This window comes from Equus przewalskii, chromosome 26 (genome assembly GCF_037783145.1).
Source record: "Equus przewalskii isolate Varuska chromosome 26, EquPr2, whole genome shotgun sequence".
Lineage (NCBI taxonomy): Eukaryota > Metazoa > Chordata > Mammalia > Perissodactyla > Equidae > Equus > Equus przewalskii.
Window position 1 is genome coordinate 5,443,494 of NC_091856.1, and position 20,449 is coordinate 5,463,942.

The 20,449-nt window shown below is 53.5% G+C and overlaps 1 protein-coding gene and 1 long non-coding RNA gene across 12 annotated transcripts in view; one reads left to right on the forward strand and one right to left on the reverse strand.

The window, feature by feature from the left end:
- Positions 1-1,316: 1,316 nt before the first annotated feature.
- The window catches only part of ANKS6 (ankyrin repeat and sterile alpha motif domain containing 6), a 50,385-nt gene continuing 31,252 nt past the window's right edge, over positions 1,317-20,449 (reverse strand). For 2 of the 11 annotated variants that reach the window (XR_011533448.1, XR_011533447.1), the window contains 7 exons: positions 19,733-19,916; positions 15,199-15,266; positions 12,849-12,965; positions 9,110-9,220; positions 8,193-8,304; positions 7,414-7,640; positions 1,691-6,727 (listed from right to left, as the gene is read on the reverse strand). Coding sequence is in view for 4 of the 11 variants with exons in the window: in XM_070595872.1 (XP_070451973.1) it covers positions 9,089-9,220; positions 12,849-12,965; positions 15,199-15,266; positions 19,733-19,916 (501 nt within the window). In the remaining 7 variants the exon portion in view is untranslated. Of the gene's footprint in view, positions 6,728-7,413; positions 7,641-8,192; positions 8,305-8,708; positions 9,221-12,848; positions 12,966-13,339; positions 13,374-15,198; positions 15,267-19,732; positions 19,917-20,449 lie in introns of those variants that run through there. The other 9 variants (XM_070595873.1, XM_070595871.1, XM_070595872.1 and 6 more) reach the window with 7 other exon arrangements.
- Positions 6,215-17,746, forward strand: LOC139079661 (uncharacterized). The gene is made up of 3 exons (XR_011533455.1): positions 6,215-6,404; positions 7,067-7,117; positions 17,204-17,746. It is a non-coding gene; the product is annotated as an uncharacterized lncRNA (long non-coding RNA).

The following is a 20,449-nucleotide window of genomic DNA, read 5'->3' on the forward strand; positions in this document are numbered from 1 at the left end:
ACACTGAAGGACAAGGTCAAGAAGATGAACAGACCGACAGAAGTAGGGTGGAAGACCAGTCTTCTTTTCCTTTTTTTAAAATTATGGTAAAATACATGACATAAAACTTATATTTTAACCATTTTAACTCGCACCATTCAGTGGCATTAAGTACCTCCAGTGCTGTAGAACCATTACCATTACCTAGTTCTAGAACTTTTCATCACCCCAAAAGGTAAATCTCCTACCCATTAGGCAGTGGCTCCTCATTTCCCCGATCCCTGACTCTGTCTCTATGTATTTGCCTACTCTGGATATTTCACATAAGTGGAATCATATAATACGTGGTCTTTCGTGTCTGGCTTCTTTTGCATAATGTCTCCATGGCTCATTCATGTGGTCACATGGACAGGTACTTCACTCCTTTTTATGGCTGACTAATATTCCATTGTGTGAATGTATCACATTTTGTTTATCCACAGTCCACTGGTGGCCGTCTGGATTGTTTCTACCTTTCAGCTATTGCGAACAGTGCTGCTGTGAAGATTCACATATGAGTTTTTGTTTGAACACCTATTTTCAATTCTTTTGGGTATATACCTAGGAGGGGAATTGCTGAGCTCGATGATAATAATTCTATGTTTAACTTATTGAGGAAGTACTCCTCGTTTTTGTAGGTTTTCATAGACTCACAGGGGTGGAAACGACCTCAAAAATGACCGGGAATGGTTTTTCTTGGACTTTTGGATTTCATACATCAGTAAAACTACAACTGCCATCCCCACCGCTCCTTCCCCAAAAGGAGGGACTTGCGTCAGGATCAAGGCCAACCCTGGGAAATGAATACATTAGTGTCAGGCAAACTCACTGCCTTGAACTTGTTTTTCTCACATCGCCTCCATCGCTGGGTCATTTGGGAACCAAGTGCCTGGTCCGATCCTCATCGTAAGTCTGAATCCCCCTCCCGCTGCCCTGGCACAGGCTGCCAGCCTCTGGGGGCCCACCTGCGGATGCTCCCCCTCTCAGGTAGCCCTGGATCCTGGAATGCTCTCTCTCCTAGAGAGCTGGCCCTACTCCTATGGTCTCCCCAGTATCTTCACTCCACCTTCTGGAGCCCCACAGACCTTGGCTTCACCCCACCTGCCTCCACTGGGACCCACGCCACTTTCCGCTTCCCCAACGCTCTATGGGGGTGAGCCGGCCAAGGGGAGATACTGATGCTGGGAGAGGGGGAGACAGGCGCCTTCTGACTTGCAAGAATTCTTAGAGGAAACAGAGAACCTCCAAGCTATTTATAGTGTGTTGTAAGCACCTCCTCCCCAAAATTGTGAACAAGCTGAACAGACTAAATAACAAGGTTTTATTTGTTTTCTTGTTGGCTGGGCTCCCACCAATTGCATGTTTCTCTCTGTGCTGACACGCAACAGGACAGCAGGCGAGAAGGGGCACTCCTCGTGAGGCTGAGGCGAGACCTGCTTTCAAACCGACTGTCCCGGGTCAACTGGGGGACCCTGGCAAGGTCAGTCACCATCCACGTGCCACGGTCACCGCATTGGCAGGAAGGGAACTGTAAGGCTGACTCTCAGGGTTATGATGAAGGAGACGAGGCAACTCACAGGAGCGGCCGGCACCCTCGGCGCTCGGTCCGTGATGATCACCAGAAGAAAACTGAGCAGCGTTTCATGCCAACAAGCAAAATCCAAGCGAGAAGAAAATTCACCATTATTTAATATATGTTTGGCAAACAAAAATCCTCCAAAGAATCAAGTGCCTGCTTGGAAATAACCATCAAATAATAATAAAAAGAAGAATCTGACGGTGAGGAACAGGGAAACCCGCTCTTGCAGGGCTGCAACACGGTGGCACCTGGTCTCCCACCGAAGGATAGAGGGCCCCTCCAAAGGATGGGGGCACGGCGGCACTCTGCCACAGCAGCCTGGAGGGTGGACAAGGTCTCCCTAAAGAGGACAATGGCCGTGCCCGGGTCTGTGAGCCCTAGCGAGGCGGCTCCGATAGAAGCTGGAGACCTGGGCGGACCTGACACGGACAGGTGCTGGCTCACCCCTGGGGTGGGGCCCTGGAGAGAGCACCCTGGGTGGCAGGAGGATGTGGTCTCTGCCTCAGGAGGGAGACTGAAGACAAGGGAACCGGGCTTTCTGCTCTCTCCCACCACCGGCGATGCTGTTGATTTCCCGCTGTCGTCCCCCAGCTGTGGCGAATCACTGTCTGTCTACAGGGACTGGTTTCTCAGCCAAGGGGCGGGACTTTCAGGCCGGGTCCGACCCCCTCCTAGGCTGCATGTTATGGAGGAGCAGGGGCCCCTCAGGCCAGCGGGCAGCCTGGCAAGTCCCCCAGAAATATCCAGGGAGCACTCCCCCAGGGGAGGTGACTCTGTGCATCTCCCTGAGGGAGGAGATTCACATGCCTGGCCGACCCTGCAGAATTTGGTACCGACTCTATCAGGCAAAGCGCCGGCTCTCCCTCCATGCTTAACAGGGACTGGCTAATAAGACGTGGTTATCTCGCTGGGAACGACACGGACAGAGGGCGTGGACAGGGCTGCACACCTTCAGTCTGGGCTGCAGATCTTCCCAGGAAGGCTCCCAGGCCTCTACGAGGCGCTGACTTGGTGGCAGAGGTCAGCAGAGATGTCCAGCGTCTGGCCCAGGCTGGTCCCGCAGGCAGTGTCTTCGGGCAGCTTCAAGGCAAGAGCAGACTGGAGGGGTTCCTGCCTCCTGGATCAGCTCCTGTGGTTCGGCTGCAAGGCCTTTCTCTTCTCTCTGCCCACCTTGCTGGGATCCCGTCCCAGTGACAAGCACCCAGAGGCCAGACGCAGCTGGAGGGTTGGGATCCCCACCCACCCTTGCTTCCTCAGGGCTCCCATGCCAACAGGGCCGTCGAAGCTGCTGCTCCCTCTGGCTGGAGGCTGTTCTGGCCTGGCTCCCCTAGCTGCAGCTACACTGGGGCAAGTGGGAGGCGGGAGCAGATGGGGAGCCCAGGGGACAATGACAGAGAGAGGATTTCAAACGGGCAACTGGAGGTTCCTCACATCTCCCCAGCTCCACACCGTGCGAAAGGGGATTTCTCACCTCCACTGATCCGCAGCTCCTTGGTTAGTGCTATTCCCTTGCAACCAAAAAGGAAACTGAGGCTCAAGGAGAGGAAGAAATGGGCGCCCGTTGCCCGTTAAGAAGTGGCTGAGCCAAAGCCCAGCGCTGGGGCTGACTCCAGACTCAGTGCTCTTTCCAGGGAGCAGACTGTTTCCACACATTCAAAGGCAAGGAATAAAAATTGAAAAAGCAGGTGTCTGACCCCCGCTGGTGATATTCAGTTGACAAATGTTACATGTCCCCTGCCTTCACCCAGGCTGCCCCACCTGGGGTGCCCTTTCTCATCACCCCTGCGAGCTGTGCCAACCCCCTTTCAGACCCGGTTCAAGCTCTGGTCTCTCCTACGGGCCTGTCCAGGCCGAACCAGAGCCGACGTGGGTGACGTCCTCGGAGCCATGCCCCCAGCACCCCCTCGCTACAAGCCTCCCCACAGCGCCAGTGTGTTTATCCACATGCTTGTCTCCTCTGAGATGCTGTGGGTTCCCTGAGGCCGACATGGTGCTTCTTCCTCTCGACCCATGGCCCAGGCGGGGCAGGCACAGGGCAGACGCTCAGCCACCGCTCAGAGAAACGGAAGAAGGAAAAGCAAACACTCTCCCTGTAAACAGGCCGGCCTGGCGCTGGAGCCCTGAGGCAGGAGCCTCCCCTGGCCGTGCGGGCCGGGTCCAATACCAGCACACGCCAGGCAGACAATGCCCACGACCCTGCAGGAGACCCCAGGATGGAGAGACCTCTGAGGGACCCCCTTACCTCCATGTCCCACCACCCAGCAGGCCACCTCTGCAGAGAGCCACTGGGGAGACCCCTGCCCCAGCTGAAGCCCTCGGGCGCCCCTCACCCCACTCCCAGGGGCCATGAGGCCTCATGGCTGCCGCTGTCCCAGTCAAAGCAGGGTTCTCCTGACAATGTCCCGGGATGCCCCATCTGGCGAGAGTGCCGTGCAGCAGCGTTCTACGATGAGACGTGTGGGAAGGCTCCAGCCACACGGCCCCTCTGAAGTGGCCCCACACTGGCACACTAAAGGCTCTGAGATATCCTGCTGCAGACAGTCATGTACCTGGCCTTAACCCAGTGTCTGCCAGACCCGTTAGACCACAGAGCCTCACCCCACTTTCACACACACCCCGCCTTTATTTTTCCGTTTGAAAACCTACTAACATCCTGCGGAAGTGGGGTTCCAAAGAACACACCTTGGGAAACACTGGTGAAAGTCACTGGGCACAGGACACACTGTGGAGGGGAACTGCCTCCTGGCGGCAGGCTGCAGCCACACGTGGGGTGAGAAGGGTCACCAGGAATGGGGTGATCATGGCCCAGAAAGGGAGCCAGGGCTCTCGCCAGCCAGCATATGAACTGCCCGGGAGAAAAAGCCTAGAACCACCTGAGTCCAATGAAAAGACGAGAGGCACTGTCCTGAGCCTGCTTTCCCGTCTGCAAGATGGACAAAGGAGCCCTGCTCCACTGCGGCCTCAGACCAGATCGCGGGGGGGGCCTGTGTTTACGGGGAGCTGAGCCCCAGCACAGCCCCTGTGGATCGTGGGTGCTCCCTCAGACCTACCCCAGTGGGTGAACACAGGGTTTATGAAAAGAACAGGACGACAGCCCACAGCAGGCACAAAACCTCAAGCACAGAACTCGGGGGCCATGTATTTCAGGGCAAACGACTCTAGGCCAATCAATAACCCTGGAGACATGGGTATGTTAAAACAGCGAGAATGCCTGGGGCTTCCGGGCTCCAGGAGCCCACGGGAGTCAGAGGAAAAGGGATGGGCTCTGTCTGGAGGCCCCAGATGCGTCCTGGGCCACCTCCGCTCCTCTCGGGCTGTGCAACTGGCACACGGCTTCACTCCTCCACGTCCGTCCCCCGACCCGCAGGGTGAGGCTAAGCTGTGCCAGCCTCCAGGGTGGGGGGCAGGACGGCTGACACTGAGGTCAAGCTGCCGCACACAGCAGGTGCCCAACGACCCTCCCGAGAGAAGCCCAGGACACGAGGAACGCTTATCAAGACGTCTATCAGTGACGGTTAAAATAAAACCTCTGCTCTCCAGTCATGAGGAAAGAGCTTCTACAGGTGGGACGGCGGGGATGAAGAGAGAATAGCACCCCTTGGATGGACAGGTGGAGGGAGACCACGACGGGGCTCTGGGCAACGCGGCTGCCCCGCCTCACAGCCGGCGGCCGGGGCTGGGTGTGAACTCTGAGCTGAGTCCAGAGCGCACGCTCTTTCCACTCCACACCTGCCCCTCGAGGCTGGCTGTCCACTCAGCCTTCTCTTGCCTGCAGAGGTCTCAAGGGCGGGAACCAGCTCTGGCTCGTCTCTGAACCCCAGCACACGGCGGAAATGCAGCAAATGTGGGCCGGATGAAACGCTTGCTTGAAAACATTGCAGAAAGCCTCTGGATTTTAAAAGTCAGAGCTCATCCAGTATAACATGACACAGTAGAAAACTACACGGGCCGATCCCCTTCTGAGGAACACAGCATTAACGGGGCCTAGGAGAAACTCCAAATCCTCTGCTTCTTTGCCTTGAAAATGTGAGCACCGAAGTCCTTCCACAACGTAATAGATTAGGTCTTCTGCTCCCCCTTAAAGAGCAGAAAGCCCTACAGTGATATAGGGGGGGCAGAGTGGGGTTATCAGAGCATCATCCAGCCTGAACCCCAATCTGGCAGATGACGAAACTGACGGCCAGAAAGATCACACAGTGGGCCTCATCTTTTTTCCTATATAAAAGGCTGCCTTTGCAATAAAGAAAAACGCATTCGACATACACATCCTGACACCTGCCGTACGTTGTGCGCGGCAGGTGCAGTGACATGTTAGAGCAGAGTGATACACAGAGCAGTGAGGGCCTCCGGCGGCTGGAAGGGTCAGCTCTGTGTAGCGAGTCCAGAAAGGCTTCATCTGACAGGTGACTTGCACCGTGAGGGACAAGGTAGCAGTTTGAAGGGAAGATGTGACAGGGAAGGCCGATCTTCCACCGAAATATGTGCTACCCCATGGAAGTTTAGAGTGGCTGCTGGGAAGCCTACCTGAACAGAGACTACACTTCCCAGACTCCTTTGCATCCAGGTGAGGCCATGTGACTACCAGTGGCCAATGGACTGTGTGCAGGCGGAGAAAATGAAATGTGAGCAGTTAAGAGCAGGCAGTTAAGGAGTGGCTGGGCCTTCTCCGCCATCCCTTTCCCCTCCTGCCAGCCAGAAGCAAAGCCTGAGGCCTCCGGGACGGCAGGGCCACAAGATGAAAGGAGCTGGGTCCCCGGATCCCTGTTGAAACCACCCACCAAGCGGGAGCAGCCTGACTGGGCCTCAGGTGAGACTGTCTTGCTTGTTGGAGTTCGTCACAGCAAAAAGCACCACCGACTCCAGCAGGGGAGGGAGGGCCGGGCGTCCCAGGCAGAGGGAACAACGTGACAAGGCATGGTGGTGTGACAGAGCAAGGTGTGTCTCAGGCACCTGGGAGAGCTGGCGGTGGCTGGAGCACGGGTTGTGCACGGCAGCACTGGGGTCCAGAGACCACAGGAAGGAGGATCAAGCACACGGATTGTTTCCAGGAGCCCTGGTGTTGCTGGCGCTGCTCTCAAAGGAAGAATGGAAGTTGTGGATAGTTTCCTGCAAAATCTGTCTCTCGCGTCCCTGTGGAGGAAAGTGAAAACAGACCCAGAAAGTCTTGTTAAATCGTTTAACCATTAATGCAATTGACACAGTGTTGGTAATGCTCAACTCATACTTGAAAAACCCAAAGGTGTCTGGGGGAAAATAAATTACTTAATTGAAAGAGTACCGAGTTTAATAAAAGCACACTGAGTCAGAATCTCCCCCAGCACCCACATCGCAGCATCTCAGGGCTGGGGAGGCCCCCAAGATGCAGAGGGACGAGAACAGACACAGGGCCCAGGGAACGGGACTGACTTGTCCTGGGTCGCATGGCCTGGAGGGAGGTCCCCATCCCTGCCTTGCTCTGTTTCGTTCCAGCCCTCGGATTTCCAGGGAATTCAGTGGGAGCTGAACTTTCCGCTACAGAGGGTGAGTCTGAAGAGTTTTTACTCCCCCTTGCCCCAAAGATGGCAGGTTCCTCTTTTCAGTGATTCACTTCTCACTCCATCCCAGCAACGTCCCCCCCAGCGGCCCCTACACACAAGTTTTGAGATGGGAAAAGAGGAAGAATGTGGATACTTCTTTAAGCTCAGAGAACATTTCACTGAATACCTGGCCGAGAGTCAGCAAAGTAGGTTAAGAACAGAGATTGGAGTCAAACAGCCCGGGTTCAAAACCCATCTCTCCCATTTACTAGCTGGGTGACCGTGAGCAAGATACTTCACCTCTCTGGATCTGGGTTTCCTCATCTGCGAAGTGGCGATAATAACAGTAGCTCAGATGGTTGCTGCTGACATCAGACCCCGTGTGGACAGCGGGAGGCCGGCAGGCCCTGCCCTCAGCGGGGAGCCGTGTGTATTAAACATATAGTTTAAAAACCAACAAGTAAATGTGGTCAAAACGTAAAGCAAATTAAGATGAATAATCTCTGGCAGATTGTTCTGTGCTACAACTGAAAAGAAAAAGAAGACTCCACTGAATGAGCCTAGACTTCAAGCTTTTTCTTATTCCATGGACTCCCCACATCCCTGAGGGGCCCTTTCCAGACCCCCAAGCAGACACCTAACGCTTTCGAGGCCTCCTAGGCACCTGACAGGGCAGGAGTCGTCTCCCTTCACATCAATCCTTCCAAGTCATTTTAAATAAGCTGGAAAAATGCCATCAGGATTCCATCAACACAAACCTAAAGGCTGCAGGGCAGAGCACACAGCATCAGCTGTGGGGTCAGAGGACCCCGCAGCCCTACGCTACCACTCGCTCTACCCAGGCACAACCCCCTGCTGCCGAGTTTCCGCATCTGTAAAATGGGGGTAATGTCCCCTGCCGGGCCTGGGACGAGGCTCAGCCTGAGATAATGAACGGGGTGACACTGTGCCCACTGCAGAGGGCTGCAACACAAACAGAAGGGACGACAGCCGTGTCTTTATTAAACAGCACCTTGGTCTTAACTGCCTGAGCAATGAGGTCAGGGCGAGACAGGGCTCCAGCACCCTCTCCTCCTCACCCTCAGAGGGAGCCGGGGGTGATGAAATCCATGACGGCCCCCTCCATCCACCACGCACTGACGATCACGATGGCAACTGCCCTTCAAAGATCCCGAATTTCAAAGGACCTGCCTGATCGCTCACAAAACGAAAAAGCAAATGGCCATTAAATACAGGAAAAAAGTGTTCTGTCTATCTAGTAAAGGAATGCAAATTAAAATAAGGCATTTTTGGCATATCAAATTAATAAAAATTAAAAACCACACTGACAGTGCTCAGTGCTGGCCAGAGTGGAGTGACACTGGAACCCACACACCCACAGCTGGTGGGGACGGCCACCGACTCTTTCTGGAAAGTAATTCAGGAAGAAGTACCATATATCCTGATTTAGCATCTTTGACTCCATAATTCCACTTTTAGACATCTATTCTGAGGATATGATTAGAAAGCCTTATACACAAAGCTACCCACAACAGCACTATCTATAGAAAGTATAGATAGCTACAAATCCAATGAGAAGGGATTAAAAAAAATAATTTTGGTACATCCATGCAAATTTATTAAAAAGTTCTTAATGACATGGGTAACTGCATATATTTAATGTTAAACAAAGACAGCAGGATGTAAAATTATAGATGCAAATTTATGTCAGCCACATAAAACAACCTTTGGCACAAAACACGGCAGAGTGATCTTCCCAAATGTGAACAGCGTTGGCCTCTGGCGGTTGGGTCGTGATTTCTTTAAAAATCCTTTTCACCTTTTTGGTACTGTGCCAATTTAGTAAAACAAATATGCACTGCTTTGATAATCACAAAAAGTGGGAATGAAAGAAGCAATGGCTTTGGACCAACTGCAGGTGAAACTCAGATCATCATTTCTGGTTAAGCTTCTCCAGTACATAACCTGTTTGAAACTAGCCAACGGATAAGCAGACCTGAGTACGGATCACAGCTCGAATACTGGGGTTGCAGGGCTGGCAGGCTGCAGGTCCACAGTGCTTTGCTGATTTTTTTCTGGCTGAGCCAGGTGTTCGGTTAATATTCATCTAAAAAGGAAATTTTAGGCTAAAATGTTCAAACTTTCTTCGATTGTGTAAGAAATACATTTTACATCACAACCCTGTTACATGTAAACACATAACGACTGAAACAAATTTTACCTCCCTACCTGCAAGGAATGTTCATATTTTCTACCCTACTCTTTTTTTTGTTAAATGCTGCTCATGACCCACTGAATTGATTCCAGAACCCTCCAGCTAGACCACAGCTAGAAAGACACTGGGGGGAGGAGCGCCAGCCCCACTCTCACGCATCCTGGTCCGGGTTCTCAAACATGCACGGAGCATTGGAGCAGTACCGGCCGTGGGTCCTCTCCCGGCCCAGGCTGGGTTGAGAAAGAAGCAGGAGGAACGCCATAAGGGGAAGCTGGGGCCCTGCAGCAATCAAGAAAGAGGCAGGAGGCTCTGAAGTCGGGTCAGGCAGGTCCAGTTCAGAACAGCTGAGGCCCCGGGTGTCCCAAGGCCATCGTAAGGGCTCGTGGATGCCACGCTCAGTCTGAGGACTCCTATGTTTTTTTTTGAGGGGGATTAGCCCTGAGCTAACTACTGCCAGTCCTCCTCTTTTTGCTGAGGAAGACTGGCCCTGAGCTACCATCCGTGCCCATCTTCCTCTACTTTATATGTGGGATGCCTACCACAGCATGGCTTGACAAGCGGTGCCATGTCCGCATACAGGATCCGAACTGGTGAACCCCAGGCTGCCGAAGCGAACGTTTGCACTTAACCGCTGTGCCACTGGGCCAGCCCCCTGAGGACGACCTTGCTCTTCCCAAGAACCAGCATGCAGTTGCAATGGTGACATCGGGGAGTGAAGACAAACTTGCTTTTGTAACAGTAAACTTCTCCCAGTCACCTCTTGGCTCTAAGACGCTCTGACACCCAGTCCTCGCTTGTCTGGCACTGTGCAGAGTAACAGGGCCTCTCTCCAGCGATGAGCTCAGGGGGCTCCTCCCCCCTGCACCTACTTCCACGTGGAATCGCCTGACTTTGCAGAGTGGACACTGCCCATGGGAAGGACACGGCCGGGATCAAGCGGTCCCCTCGCTCTGGCATGTCAGAAGCCCCTGGGTCTTCCGGCTGGGAGCTGGTCAGCTGGGGCCCCCGAGGAAGGCCACAGTTATGGACTGAACGTTTGTGTCCCCCCAAAGCTCGTATGTTGAAACCCTACCCCACAACATGACGGTGCTGGGAGGTGAACAGGCTCAGGTGAGGTCATGAGGGCAGGGCTCCCACGACGGGGTCAGTGCCCCTGTGAGAGGCGAGAGCTCGCCTCTCTGTGCTGTGCCGCGTGAGGGTGCAGCGAGAAGCTGGCCGTCCGCCACTCGGAAGAGGACCCGCACCAGAACCGAGCACGCCGGCACCTGCCCTCGGACGCCCAGCCTCCAGACTGTGAGGAATGCACGTCCGCTGTTTCCAGGCCACCCAGTCTTCGGTGCTTCGTATGCTGCCCGAACCAGGACCCCCACCAACAGCCGTTGCTCCAGCTGACCTCAGTGGGGCCCTGTCTAGCAGAGGATGCAAAGTGTTCCAGAAACAGGGAGGAGGGGGCCAACGAATTTGAGAGAAAACTAAAGGAAGTTCCAGTCTGCACAGACTTTAACAAAAACGTCCTCCTTCGGAGTGGGCTCGAGATGTCACATCGTCCACTCTGATGACGACATTTAAGTCTCCTAAGATTTGCAAGCCAGCCCCACTCTAAGTCAGGAGCTCTCACAACACACACACCTCTCCTTCATGTCTGCTTATGGGCTACGCTGAGGCAGGACAGCAGAGTGGTCAGGACACAGACTGTGGGTTCCACTCTGGGCTCCACACTTACTGGCTGTCTGATCTTAGGCAAATTCCTCAATGTCTCTGTGCCTGTTTCTCACCTACAAACTGGAGCTGACTCAGCGGCCTCCGTGACGGTTTGATGAATGACTAGATGTGACATGCTCAGGGCAGTGCTGGCACAGGGGGATTCTCAGTGCTCCCACCCACACAGCGCCTGGGGCCCGGCACAGAGGCAAGTGCTGTTTCTCATGAATAAATCAGTGCTCCACACTCTGGTGCTTGGCGCAGGTGATCCCACCCCACCCCTGAGCCCCCTTGGGCTTCAGTTTCCTGGGGGAGCCCTTCCTCCCAAGCAGAGACCTCCAGCAGCCTCCATGCCAGCCGCACCCACCTCCCTGCCTGGGTGGAGCAGAAACGGGCTGGCCTGGGGTCAGGGGTCGCTGCCCAGTTCTGGGCTCAACTTCTCTCTCTCCGCAGGGAGGCAGCCCAGGGCCCTGGAAGGGGCGCCATGTTTAGGAACAGGCCACCGACAGAGAGCAAGGAACAAACAACAAATGTAAAGACTTGAGGGAGACGCCCAGCCCTGCCAACACCTGAAGGATGCTAACTAAGCCAGTGAAGGGCCAGCTCGCAGCCTCCAGACAGGGAAATAACGATGCCAGCAACAAACCACCACCCCGTCCCGGCAGGCTGGGAGGGGCCGGGTGCAGCTAGGGGCCCCCAACTCTGCTCCCGCTCCAGCTGCACAGGGCAGCACGGGGACCAGCCCCCGGATTAACAGGAAATGTACGTGAAGGGGTCTGTGAAGGATAAAGCGCCACATGAATACTTGTCTGCCTCTGGCGCAACAGGTCTGTGCGGCATTTCTGTGCCTACTCGGCCGCGTATGGAAAGAACTATCAACTCAGCCACGCTCTCTGACGGGACCCCGTATGGTGGGACACAGCAACTACAGAGAAGGAGGCCGAGCTGTCAGTGTCGGCACCATTTACAACAGCAAAACCCCAGAGCCAGCGCCGTGGTCCACGAAGCGGGGGCTGTCAGGCAAGGCATGGAAAGCAACAGGCAGGCAGGGGGTCTACGCTGCTGTGGAACGAGGCACAGAAAAGCCCGCCCACATTAGGGAGGAAAGCAGAAGGCAAAGGAGGGTGAGCAGCCCAGTGGCGACTACCAACCACTGTCTGCAGAGGGAGGGGCGACCGGCTCCTCGTGTGTGGTCTGCTTGTTTGCTTCTGCAAACGTGTGCCTTTGTGGGAGTGGGGGGCACTGCTAACCTTTAGCCTTAAAGCTGATGAAACAGAAATTTAACACTCGACAGAAATGCAGATGCCAACAACAACAGTGACTGACGGACGTGTGTGTGCCAGGCGCTCTGCGAAGCATTTTAGTCTGCAACAACCCCATCACCCACACTCTGCAGACGAGGAAAGAGAGGCTCAGAGAGGTATGTGACTTGCTCGGGGTTACGCAGCAAGTAAGTGGAGGAGCTGGGATTCAAACCCAGGTCAGCCTGACGCCAGGGCCCGTCTTAACCAAAGGCCCTGCTTCCACTGTGCTCCGGAGGGCAATACCCAGCCCTGTGGGTTAAAGTTACTGGAAGGAATATTTTAGCCGAATCTAAGGAGAAACAGCCTTATACAAAGAGAGGTCTGGAAAATGAACAGGCCACAGTGGGAGGTAGTGAGCGCCTGGTTATGAGAAGTGTGCAAGTGGGGCCAGACTCTGCCAGATATGCTGGAGGTGAACTTGGAGCATGAAGGTCCTTGGGAACACTGAGGGCCTAAGATCCTATTGAAGCTCTCAGTCGTTTGAAACAGGGGAAAAAAAAAAAGGAGAACAATACCTTGCCCGCATTCAGTTCAGAAATGGCTGCCAGAATCTGCTGCCTGGATCCATCTGTCTTAATACCCAGCTCCTTCAGGTCGCCATCGGTGAGCGTCAGGAATGCCTCCATGTCCACCTGGGAAGAGAGGGGACTTGCCACCATCTGCTTGACGCCACACCTCTCTCTTCCCAACCACAACAAAAACATCACGCTTATGAGCTATTAGCGCTTATTAGTAAGGAATTAATTATGATTTACTACTTTCAATCCCTGACTTTAGGCTGAAAGTTTAGTCGAAAATATCATTAAGAACTTACTCTCCGCAGCCCTAGCCCTGGGATTTTCAGGACACGTGCATTTCAGAAAGACCCTGACAGTGAAACAAGGGACAGTCTCCAAGACAGGGATCCGGGAGGCTGGGGTCCTGCTGTTACAAAGTCAATGCCAATGCGGCTGCACTTTCAACATCAGCTCCTGCCCAGAACATGTGGGTATACAGCGGTACTCACCATGCTTCCCCCCAGAGGACAAGAGAGATGCAGACTGTGGGAAGATAGAGTGAGAAAATAAACAAGCAGAAGCAGCAAGGAAAGAAGGGCCACAGAGAACCGAGGCAGAAAGGGGCTGAGAACAAGGGTGTCACAAAGCCCCGCAATCCTGGGACTCTTCGGGGAAAATCCTAATGTTTCTGCATTCCTGCCTGTGCAGGATGAAACTCCCCCCATCTTTCCTTCTCTCTTGTAATAGTCACTTTACTTTCCTGGATTAAAAAAACATCTTGAGCCAGGTTTGAGTGAGCGGGGAAGGAAGGCTCTGCTCCCTAACCCAACGCCAGGCTCCCTCTGTGGGGCAGGCATCTCTGACAACAAGCTGCTGGCATCCCTCTGGGATGCTGAGGGCTGAACGAACTGGGCATGTGCTTCTTGATGGAAACCACCGGCCCCGCCGGACACTCCCCTCTCCCCACTATCCCAGACCCTCAGCGCAGACCCACACCCGGTTCCCTAGAGGGCACAGAACACATAACAAAGCAGGCAGCCATCAGCAAACAGGAAAGATTTCTCAATGACGAGAAAACTCACTGCTGAAGTTTAAAAGGCTGAGGAGGCGGGCAGGGCTGACCGGGCAGGGCAGAAAAGCGAACCGAGGGGAAGCCACTGCACCCCCGTCTGGCTCCTGAACCCACAGCCCACTCCTCAATGGCATCTCAAGCTTGTTGGGGACAACAAGTGCTTCTCGTGATTGCTGCTGTAATTACGACAGCCGTCCTGGACCAGACTGGGTACCAGAGAACGTCCTACACGAGCGATCACACCTGGTGCTCGGGGACCACAGAGGAGCTTTATCTGGCCCAAACGGTAAATGTTTTAACAGCTTATTGAGATATGTCACCTACCACAAAATTCACCCATTTAAAGTGTAAAATTCAATGATTTTTAGTACTTTCAGAGTTGTGCAACTGTCACCACACTCGATTTTAGAATATTTTCATTGTCCTAAAAAAGCAAACTCACACCCATTGGCGATCAATCCCATTCTCTCCTCCTCGCCTGCCTGGCAGCCACTCGCCTCCTCCTGTCTCTGGGTCTGCCTCTCCTGGACACTGCACGTCAAGGCATCACACCACATGTGGCCTTTGTGACCGGCTTCTTTCACCTGGCATAATGTTCTCGAGGTCCACCCCTGTCGTAGTGCGGATCGGTGCTTCACCCCTTTTCATGGCCACATTATATCCCGTCGTACAGAGAGAACATGTTTCATTTACCCATCATCAGCTGATGGACATGTGTGTTGCTTCTACTTTTCGGTGACTATGAATAACGCTGCTATGAACATCTGCCTACAGCCTTTGTCTGGACACGTTCTTGTTTCTCTGGGTTGACACCCAGGAGCGGGACTGCTGGGTCCCACGGTGACTCTATGTTTAAAACTTTGAGAAAACTGCCTAACTGCAGAACACTAATTTTTTAAACGTGGTTGTGAGTGCTGTTAAGAAAACAGGAACTCTCTCAGACGAACACACTCTACATCCAGACACAACGCAGACTCATTAGGGTTTGCTTTTGAACCGATCTAAACCTAAAAAAGGCTGCCAGTCAACGTCCTTCAACTAAAGCGAGCGCAGGACAGACACAAACCTCACTAGAGAGAGCAGTGCTCAAGCTCACACAGTGCGCGGCCACAAACAAGCCAGCAAGGCCCCAGGATTTCACTGGTGCAAACCGACCCAGATGTGCCGAACACGGGTTCTCTTTGCTCAGCCGCCTCAGTGAGAAAGAGCCATCCAGACTTCAGAGGGAAAACCGACATATTTAGGCAATTTTTTTACAGTAAGATTTAAGTTGACATCCAGAAAGAACATCCTTACCTCTTGCTCCTCAAAAATGGGCTGGTATTTCTCAAGTGATAATTTCTTAAGGATTCCAGTCAGTTCATCTTCAGGAGGGAAAGATGGGAAGAAACACATATTAGAGTTTGGTAAAACGTATCAAGAGTGGTCTTCAGACATTCATCAAGTAGTGGTAATCTTATTTCCAATGAAATTCTACGAAGAACCCCAACACGGCAGCAGCTCGACGCTGTGCTCCCGAGATGAAGCTGGAGGCGGACCCCGCGCCCACTGTGGGGCAGGCCCTCAGCACCTCCCAAAACCCCAGATCAGGCTGTGAAGACAGACACGGGAGGTTCATGCCAGGCTGACTCCGCAGCAGCTGCGACCCCCCACTTCTCAGGGTTCTGGCTGCTGGGACCCAAGCTCCGCCTTCTGCGCAAGAAGAGTTCTTAATTACGATTCCTGAGTGCTGACAGCCGCTCCCACAGTCAAGGCTAATGAGGACGCTAGAACTGACGAGAACGGGCAGGCGGCTTCAGCCCAGAGCTGGGGTTTGGCTCAGGTGTGCAGAGGCTGTAGGCTTCCCGAAGGAAGGACGCGTCCGAGTGGAAGAGCAGAGCCAGAGGAGCACAGGGCAGGGAAAACAGAAGATTTGGGGCTTCATGGTAACAGAGCAGGGAGGATAAAGAAAAGAGACAAGAGCAGCATCTGGGGGCTTGAAGAGATACTCATTCACACATTCAACAGGGATCTGCCAGACTAGGCACAGGGCACTCAAGAGGGACCAAAACAGACAACAGCAGGCTGACAGGCCCAAGGCAGTGAGGAAGAACAGAGTGGGGGCAGATGACAGGAAATGCGAAAATGCTGTTTTACAGAAAGCAGTCAGGGAAGGCCTCTCCTATAAGGTGACATTCGAAGAGCAAATGAAGGAGTGAGCTGTGCAGATATCAAGGCAAAGAGCACCAGGTGGCATCCATACCGAGGAAACAGCAAGTGCAAAGGTCCTGGGGCAGTGAGTACAGTTCACAGAAGAGTCAACTGAAACTTAGGAGGCCTGAGTATTTTCTTTTGCTGAGGAAGATTAACCCTGAGCTAACATCTGTGCCAATCTTCCTCCACTTTATATGTGGGATGCCGCCACAGCATGGCTGAAGAGTGGTGTAGGTCCATGCCTGGGATCCAAACCTATGAACCCAGTCCACCGAAGTGGAGCACACCACTCAGTTCCTTTTTCTTATTCATTCATTCAACAGTGGCTACCAATGTGCCTACTGCATGCTGGGAATGCAAGATGGAAAGCTCTGGCCGTGAAGGAGCTCAGCAGCTGGGAAGATATAAAGAAGGCGACCGCTGATGCACAGTGCTCACCATCAGGCACCCTGCACATGATGACCCCTTTGCTCTTCACAACCCCATGAGACAGGCCCCATCACTGTCCCCATTTACAGATGAGGAAGCGAGGCACAGAAAGGCTGGGCACCATATCTCGGGTGAGGCCACACCGCCAGTCCACGCGGAGCAGGGATTCAAACCCAGTAGCTGAGCCGCCAGGCCTGCGCTGTGTACCCTGCTCTGCCACTTCCCCCACTGGTGATGAGCGCTGCAGGGAAGGGCATCAACAGGGGCTCTGGGGACACAGAGGGCAGTTGACCAGCCCAAGAGACTGGAGGAGCCTCCAGAGAAGAGCTGATGCTGAGCTGGGACGTCTGAGATGCACCCCGCACCAGCACAAACGTAATCCGTGGTAGCTTCAGGACACCAGACCTCTGCTCCCGCTGTTCCCACCACGGGTCTCTCCACTGCGGTGTGCTGGTAAATGTCTAACAACCGGCTCTCGGGGGGAAGTGCAGGCATGTGTATGGGTACATAGTTTCCTGCAGATTTTACTGACATAAAGGATGTGTGGCACACAATCTACAGGTACTAACAAATTATATACTACTTTTTATTATAAATTCCACATGCCAATACTTTCATTGCATTTCAGGCATCTCGCCCCATGCTTTCACTGATCTCTGCCCTACTCTTGTTCCCACAGTCAGTGAGCAGAGTTCCCCCACGACTGCTGGCTGATCGTTCCGTTTACGTGAACACGTAGGATGAGATGAAACAACGAAGATGCACGCTGGCACTTCACGGGAGCCACTGCAGAGCGAGATCATGGTTTTCAAACCCCGAAAGAACACCCTCTCAATTTTTTGTGCTATTCACAATATAGAAGAGATGACACTTTTAAGTTCCATCTGCATAATTAACATCGTCTCCATCACTTTCTAGATTACGTCTAGACGATCTATAAGACAAGAGATCAAGCCCTGACTGGTGGTGATTGCTGATTTCCACGTAAATATCCTCATCAGGGCTGACTTCAAGCTACCAATGTGACCTTCCTGAAGGTGGAGCTGGGGAGAGATGCACAGTAGTAACGTCATTGTATAGTATCCCACGGTATCGATCAGAGTGTAAACAACCTCAAGAGCACAGATACTAGTAAAATGCACGCAAAAATGAGTCAATAATACATTTTGTTTTAAATACCATAAACTTTTATACTTAATATAATTATGATAAGTTCACGTAATTTGAAGTGTTTTTTTTTCTTTTTTCATACATATTTTTTGTCATTGTTGTATTCTGGCTTTTAATAGCTGTGTTTAATCACCAGCTCCTACGTTTCCTGTGAATTTAACAATTGCCCCTGGCCCACCACAGCCCCATCTCTGCTCAGCCCTTGTGGCCCAGCCTGAACGCCTGCTCCTCCACGGAGGCTGCCACAGCACTCCGCGCATTGCTGCGAACACGGGTCTGATCCCATCTTGCATCACAATCATTTAACATTACGATGTTGGATGTGTCTGACCCCCCGGCCTGAGTGAGGCACCCTAACGCCCAGCACAGGTCGTGGCTCCCAGCACCTGCCCGAGAAGCCTTCATGGGCAGACGTGAGGCTGGGAAGGTGACTGTCACAGGCCTCATCACTTCCAGTGGAGAAGTCCAGAGAGGGACGGGGGCAGGATGATGGGCAGGGCGTGGGGTCCCTGACTGGGGCCACACGTCTCCCACAAGAGCATCATAAAGAACAGCCATTGGGGTGGATCGTAGGCCCTGTCCTGTGAAAATCTAGTCCCACGGGACAGAGGCTCGTGGCCCCAGGCCCCAGGCCCCCCGAGGGGAAAACTAGGCTTTCCAAGCCAGAGAAATTAACCTAAAATCACTGTTGGGTCCTCCTGTTATCCCAACTGGGGCCCTGCAAATCTTTTTCGGTAACGAGTGAGAGGGAAGCAGAGTGGGCATAGCCCGTGCGTGCAGATATCCACTCTCTCAACTCTTCTTTGGGAAAAGGTTGGGTACAAAGCCCTGACTGAGCCTCCAGGGTCTGGATTCCTGAAAGCCCTGAGGCGGGAGAATCGTGAGTGGGGAGCTGAGGACCCACAGGGAGGCTGGGAGGACCGGGCTGCCGGCGACCCTCTAAAGCTTCATAAAGGATTGCACTACACATCCCAGAATAAATAAAGAGGACGCCAATGGTAGCCCAACCCGGAGTTTCCGGGGCACCTGGGCAGAGCCTGCTCAGCGCCTTCCTCTCGGCAGCTGCGGTGAGATGCCCGCGAGATGCCTGCACACGCGTCCGTGAGGCCCGCACACCCAAGGAGATGTCCTTCCCTCTCTGATCCACACTCCTTAACCCGCACCTGCCTGGGCCCAGCTCGCACCACAGCTCCGCTCCCCGCTGCGCCCCTGCCCCAGTGCCACCAGAGGGCAGTTTTAAAGGACAGTATTCTTCTCTGCATCTCCCTTTATCTTTTGAATCTTCAGGTCTTTGTCTGGGGCCTCACTGCAAGGCCTCCACTCCTGCCTGCCATCCACTCCATCATCCTCTCCTCCTCATGCCCAGGGGAAGGACTTTCAACTCATGCACGCAGGTTCCAGTGCTCTCCTGGCTGCAGTGGGCATCCACTGCTTTTGCTTGCCCAGCATCCAGCCCCTCCTCCTTCTGGAAACGGGACTTTAATCTTCCTTTCAGGGGCCTCTTCTCTCCTGCTCTCAGTCCACACAGCGTCAGCAGGGCAGACTGCGACCCCAGCTCCAAAAGCAGACACACAACCTGGGGCCTGGCTAATAAGCACATTCTACCCCCGTGGACACAGAAATAGCCAAGGATGGGCAAATGATTCAAGTCGTTATAAATACGGCCGAGGTGGGCCAATGACCTTTACCCCTGGGATTTTGCTGGACCTACTAAAAAGTATCACTCTTTCTGCTGCAGTGGCTCAGTTAGCATGAAGAAGAAGTAAGCCTGAAGCTGCTGGGAGACGTCCTTGTTACCACTTGGAGAGAGCCTACCTGAGGTATAAAAAGCACCTGGATCCAGACATGCCTGAAGCACACATAGACACTTCCATTATATGCGCCAACTAATTACCAGTTTCTTAATTTTTGTTTTTGCTTAACCCAGTTTGAGAGGAGATTCTATCACTTGCATCAGAAAGAATTCCGATTTCTACAAGGTTCAGGGTCCCCATGGTGAAGAGGAGGGGCTGGGGTCTCAGGACCGCGGGGGACTCACCCTCGTCTGTGATGGTGCCGCTGCTGGAGCCCCCGCTGCTCTTGGACTGCCGGTGGGACGAGGAGGAGGACACCGAGGACTCGGCCGCGTGCCCTTTGGGTGACGGGGAGGGCGTGAGGGTGGGCGAGGTGCTTTTGGAGGTAGTCGAAGTTCCAGACGGAGGCCTTTTGCTCGTCTCCAGTTTCTGCAGGAAAGAGTAAGACAAATTCATAAGCCATCACCTGGAGGGTGGAAATGATTAAAAGGGACACCCCAACAAGGAACACGGGTGATATCCGCTCAACAGAATCTAGCCGGGACTGCGGAATCTACTTAGACAAACACGCGGAGCAGAAAGAGCGTTACCAGAACAGTTACAGGCACACCCTCCCCTGGAGCAGAGGGCTGGCGTGGGATGGAGAACGCGGCCCCCGAAGCCAGGAACCCCGAGGACCAGTCCTGCACCCACTGCCCGGGGTCTGTGGTGAAGCCCTCACGTCTCAGTGAGCCCGGCTCTGAACCGGCAGTGGGGCTCATGCACATACCGAGCCCCTTTCTGCTCTTATGTCCCTTCATCGAAACCAGTCACTTCAGCCTTTCACCAAAGGACACGTTATTTTTCCCACTTTGTGTGTGTGTGTGTCACTCAGCTTTAAAAAAAAAAAGTTTATTTGGAAATAATTTTAGACTTACAAAAGAGTCACAAAGATAGAGCAGAGCGCTCCTGCACCTCTCTCA